This window comes from Nicotiana tabacum, chromosome 14 (assembly GCF_000715075.1).
Source record: "Nicotiana tabacum cultivar K326 chromosome 14, ASM71507v2, whole genome shotgun sequence".
Classification (NCBI taxonomy): Eukaryota; Viridiplantae; Streptophyta; class Magnoliopsida; order Solanales; family Solanaceae; genus Nicotiana; species Nicotiana tabacum.
In genome coordinates this window covers 6885473-6891472 of record NC_134093.1, presented here as the reverse complement: position 1 = coordinate 6891472, position 6000 = coordinate 6885473, and the positions used below count along the sequence as shown (strand labels likewise).

General features: G+C 35.5%; 1 protein-coding gene across 1 annotated transcript; it reads right to left on the bottom strand.

The window, feature by feature from the left end:
- Positions 1-329: 329 nt before the first annotated feature.
- On the bottom strand, positions 330-734 carry LOC107784400 (uncharacterized). Its single transcript, XM_016605529.1, has one exon. The coding sequence runs from the start codon at positions 732-734 to the stop codon at positions 330-332; it is 405 nt and encodes a 134-aa protein (XP_016461015.1).
- Between the last annotated feature and the right edge of the window lie 5266 nt (positions 735-6000).

Here is a 6000-nt window from a genome sequence, read left to right as displayed (position 1 = left end):
CAGTTTATTTTCTTATTTTTTGTATAGGAATAATATATTATATATAAATTGTATAGTTATAGTCTATTTTGTATATTATTTGTAAAGTGATATTTTTTTGTATATATTTTGAATATTTTTATCTATTTTGTATAAAGTTTTGTATAATTACATCCATAATAGTATTTGGAATAAAACTTCTACCAATACTTTCATTACGACAAAAGATAGCATCTTTATTCATACATCAGAGAGAATCTGATTGCAAATCTCATTATTTTTTCATTATTCTAATTGTAACATTCACAAGGAAAAATGTTACAAAATACTAAATCATTGATGAACATCTACTAGTTGTCTTGATCATTCCTGCATGTTCTTCTGTTGTGTCCTTGTTTTCCACACAGTCCACAGGTAACTGTTTCAGTATACAGATATTCATAAAGTCCCTTGCGTCGTGACTTCGTCGGTCTTTCTGATTTGCCCTTTACTATCGGTGGTAGCACCACATTATCTAACACCTCTGTTGGAAGGTCCCATGTAGTTTCATATGGAAGTGGATTAACTGGTACTTCATATGTCTTCTTGAAGTATTGGTTGGTGTAATAGGCAGAACAATATTTGGGTGCTTCTATGTGTGTGTAGTCCAATATTGCCATAGCATGTGGACAAGGAATCTCATCCACTTGAAATCGTTTACACGAGCATTCTCTTTTTTGCAAGCATACTATGTTCCGCCTTTGTTCAGCATCCATTACTACATATACATAATCGGTTGAAGGCCTCACCTAAATTTAAATAGATATCATTAGTAAAATAGGGATATGACAAGTATTAATGTATGAAGTAATACATGATAAAAGAATATTTACCGTCATCTTCTGCGACAAATAGTTATTTTCCTTCAGTACTTCGTTATATTTTTTTCTAGGCCAGTAAATGTACTCATTGCAGTCATTCTATTTGTATTATTCCATTCCATAACCAAATTCATCATGAAATCTAGCAAACTCGTGATTGGTAGCTCTCTTGCCTCTCTGTTTCTTGCATTGAGTGACTCGGCAATATTTGAAGTCATCACCATGGATCTATTAACAGTGGAATGCGCTATGGACCACTTTTCAAAACCAACTTGGAACAGGTAACCCCTTACCCTCTTATCAATGTTGTCCATATCTTGCATGAGGCGATTAAAATCTTCAATTTTGTATGCTCTGGCCATTGCAATAAATACTTCTCTCAGCCGGTCATGGTTCTTCTTGAACTGCTTCTTTATGTTATTCCAAAGCTAAAAGATACATACACAGTGAGATACCTATGGATACACAATTGAAGCACCCCTCAATATGCTTGCATGACGATCGGATACGATGCACATCCTTTCTCTTTCCCCAAAAGCCTGTCTAAACATTTCAAAAAACCATTCCCAGGAAGCATCATTTTCATAATCGACAACAACATATGCTAGTGGAAATATTTTACCTGGTTAAGCAAATAAGAAAGCATCCATGTGTTATTTTTGTTATACACAGATAAGAACTATCTATACCATATATAATTATTATACAAGTATGCGACATATTCACATGTCGTATCTTGTGCGCTAGCTGTTAACATTGTTCCCATGTGTGATGATTTGAGGAATGTCCCGTTAACCACTACAATAGGGCGACAAAAACATACAAGAAGCGCCTGTCCTATGATTTATGTAACATTGTGACAGAACCAGGATTGTCATATTTATCATATACAAGTGACCAGGCAGTTTACTATAAGATTCGCGTGGTATCCCTCTTAGCTATTCAAGCGCCTTTTCCTTTGTTCTATAAGCTTTTACGTAACTCATATTAATCCCATACTGTTGTTTCATGTCGCTCATGATGTCTGCCGGAGTGTATATTATTTTTGAATTGGCATATTTGTTGCAAATCATTTTTGCAATGGCTGACGAAGTAGCATGACGTTGTGAAAATAGTCTACTCGTCTCTGGGCAAGTGTGAACATCATTGAACCGTCTAACCTTGAAGACATTTGATTTGTGTAGACTTGAAGATCTAAGACTCCATTTGCAACTTTCATCCACGCATTAAGACAATACCTATTTAAAATATAGTGTTATGATAATGCACTTCTTCAGATTTTTACACTTGTATCTCTAATAAACAAGCAGTATACACAAAATTACAGAGAAGTTCAATCTCATACGTAGAAATCATACCTTGTTGTAGATGATCTATCCACTATAAATTGATATTTTTCTCGTATTGCATAGTGTTTCATTACACTAATGAGTGTATCTTTGTCCCAATATAACTGACCTTATGCAATTTCTTCATGTTGTGGATTGTCTATTATATAATTTCCCTTCATTATTTCAATTTTGTTTTCTTTTCCATGATTATCCATCATCTCAACAATATTAGTTATGTGTACTTCTTCTACGTTCTGACATAGTAAACCAGTTGAAGTTGTTGCGAGTAAGTTGCCACCCAAGTATGAACTTGAATATGAGCATTCAGCACTTGAATACAGAGTTTTCAACGTTATGCATAATGGATATTCAGTGATATCCAGGTTTTTCTTTTTCATCTCCATATACAAGCGCACACTCATATCATTTATATTGGAATTGCTATATAGCCATCCTTCACTGTATATTTTATCTCCATCGCACTGGTAATTGAATCTATATCCAATTGCTTGTATATCTCATCAACAAAATACTCATAGCTACATCCCGAATTGATCAGCATGCCACTAACAAGGAAATTAACAAATTTACTTTCACTTACCCATTCACCACTTGTTGAAGTAAAATTGGAATCAAAATTGGAACAGTAGTTCCAACATTCACAATCTCCATAGATATTAGTTGAGTTTGTCAATTTCGTATCAATTTCACAATTTAAGAACAAAATCTTAACTCTATTAAATTGATTGTAGGCCGCAATTGTGCAAAAACTTTGAATTTCACCGTGAATTTTTTGGAGCTCTTCTCTGGGTTTAAACTTCAGAAACCCTAGAATTGTTTTGACAATGTGAATAATTGGGGGACTTTTATAGTGTTTGGAGATTAAAGATCTCATATTGAACGCGTGAATTTAGGTAACAAAATTGATTAGGAGTGCTTTCCTTTTCGTTTGAGTTGAGCATATGGTTTCAGCTTTTTCAGTTGCTAGCCTTTATTATTATTTTTAGGCTATGACTTGTAAAGGGTTATTTTGTGGCTATTAGATGATATAAGTTTGGCCCTAGCGGCTACTAATGAACTTCTCTCAAAGTAATAAGGGATAAAAATTTAAAACCATTTGGGCCGGGCATAATAGCCCAAATTACCCTGTCCTAAAGTTGAGCTAGTTTGGTCTAAATTGTCAAAATATTAAAAAATAATTTTTTTTTATATGTTAGATAATCATAACAAAGATTTTTCTGATTATTAGTTTTATTTTGTAATCAAACAGATTATAAGAAAACAAATAAAGAAGTTAAAATTTGGTTAAAGTTGGACGGGTTAAGGCTATCACTCATTATTTTTGAAAGGGAAGTTACATATTTTGCTGCTCGATTAGTTAAAATTATTTACGGTCACTACTGAAAAATTGGTCTATGGTAACGCTTGGAAAATCGTTCCCACAGAATGTTAAACTGTTACCATAGAAATATTGGAACGGTTTACAACCCGTTCCATCAGCCCGCGTGCCCATAGTCCTATAGGAATGGTTCTTGCAATGATTTTGCGTCGCCGTGACTATAGATACTTCTATCGCAACGGTTTTCCATTTCTCTGTTGGAACGATTAATTTTTCCAATTGGCACGGTTTAAAACCGTTACTATATTGTTTATACAACGGTTCTTAACCGTTACCATACTATTTAATGCAACACTTACGTAAGCTATTATTACGGTTATATATGGATATAACAACGATTTATTTAAGCTATAGTAACGGTTATATTTGTATTAGAACGGTTTATAGATCATTTTGAAACAGTTTATAAGACCTATTGCAACAGTTTACATTGTCTAATGGAACGACATTTGTGTCCTATTGCAACGGTTCTGGTAGGCTATTATATCAGTTCAGTTAAAACTAAAATATAGCACCTGTTATAAATAAATATTTATATATATAATAAATTATAATAACACTAAAATTTAAATAAATCTGTTTACCCGAAAAACGGATAGAGTTGAATTTGTACGTAGTTCTAAGGATATGTGGTGTAGCTTAATACAAATCGTAAGGGTAAATAGAAATATAAGTATAGATTGCAAAGAATGCAAAATAGACAAGGTTGTAAGGAAGATGAATTTTAGGACTAAACAAGTGGAATCAAATTAAGAAGCTTGAAAGAACAACTCTTCACTATAGGAGAATACGGTGCTTGCATTACAATGTTAGCAAAAACTTGCCCTCTACAGAAATGATAACCATCCCCTTTATAGTAGAGGGATCTTACTTTAGATATAATTAAAAATACATAGTGGGAGACCCATGATAAATCAGCTTTTCCATAATTCCTGCCAAGATTCTCTCCTCTAGTGGAATTGCAATAGCTCTTGTCTATAAGCCCGATATTGACTCAAGTTTTCGGTCTTGACTCGAGCTCTCAATATTAACTTATCTTGATTCTGACTCGGACCCTTGAATTGATTCAGGGTCAACATTGGTCGGTCCCTGGATCATAAGCAAGACAACTTTAATTTGCATCATAGTTCGATTTGGGTTCGAGCTTGATTATAATATCGAGCTCGACATTGATCGGCCCCTCGAACTCGAAGTTTGTTTGTACCATCTTCGGAACCCATCTCGAAGTCTTACTTTGATCGATTATGTTTCGAACTCGATCAATCGTACGAAGGCCGAAATCTATTTCGACCGTATACAGATAGTCCCCTCGTTTCTTAGGAAGAATGCGGTGAGAAACGACACGATTTTACAACGGCTCAATCGGATTATAAGTTGACGTTTAAATTGGGCTCGACCATGACGCACGTGATAGCTGTCCCATCGATTTAGTCTTTCAAGATATTTAATGCATGTCAGACGGTGGTCGGCCACCACTGATACTGAACCGTCATTGCTTAAACCTATAAATAACCCTTCCTTTTATTATTTAACACTTTTACATCTTCAATCTTCCAAATTTTTCAATTTCTTTTTCGTATTCTCTGAGTTTATTCGCAAATTTGTGATTCGTCTTTGCAAAACTCTTCTTCCAAATTACCAAATCTTTGTTACCTTCTTTAAATCCAAAATGGGAAAGACATCCAAAACCGTCCCCCAAAAAGAAAAAGCTTCTTCTTCCCAATCTGCCGCCGATAAAACACTAGTGGATCCCCGTCCTGAGGAGTGCGTTCCGGCGGCGTGTGTTCTTACCTCCGATTTCAAACTTGATAAAGGTTCGCCGGTTCCTAGCCGATGTGAGCCCGTATAGAGATATATTTGTTCGATAACCCGGGAGCACATCGAGCGGATAAAAAAAGATTGTAACTGGGAGAACAAAGAGGTGGTAGTGCCGTCTCCTGAAGAGGATACTACTACTCACGTGAGAGGGTTTTTTTAAGCATGTATACTTATCCTTTCACGTTAGGTCCCCTCAACCCTGTTATCATAGATTTCTGTCGTAAATACATCATAACCCTAGGCCAGATACATCCTTCCTTTTGGAGGATCGTTATTTTGATCCGATATTTTGTGAGTAAAATAGAGGGGATGCCTTTCACCCTCGATCATCTTGTCCGATTATACCGTCCTCACCTTTATCGAGGAGGGTTAATAAAACTCCAACGTCGAGCTACCAAGGCCTTGTTCTCGAGTATAGATAAGGATAAGGATCGAGGCTGGATGGGTCAGTTCTTTCGAGTGAGGACTTCGGACCTGATCCCGACCGAAAAGATGCCTTTTCTCGAGGAGTGGAACATGAAGCGTAAGTGTAATTCTGCTGTTATCTCATATTAAGTTATTCTTTCATTTCTTTTCTCAACAATATTTCCCTTTTGTGATGCAGCAGTTCCCT

Excerpts from the sequence above, each read along its gene's own strand:
- LOC107784400 (XM_016605529.1), bottom strand. The coding sequence starts at position 734 with ATGGATGCTGAACAAAGGCGGAACATAGTATGCTTGCAAAAAAGAGAA.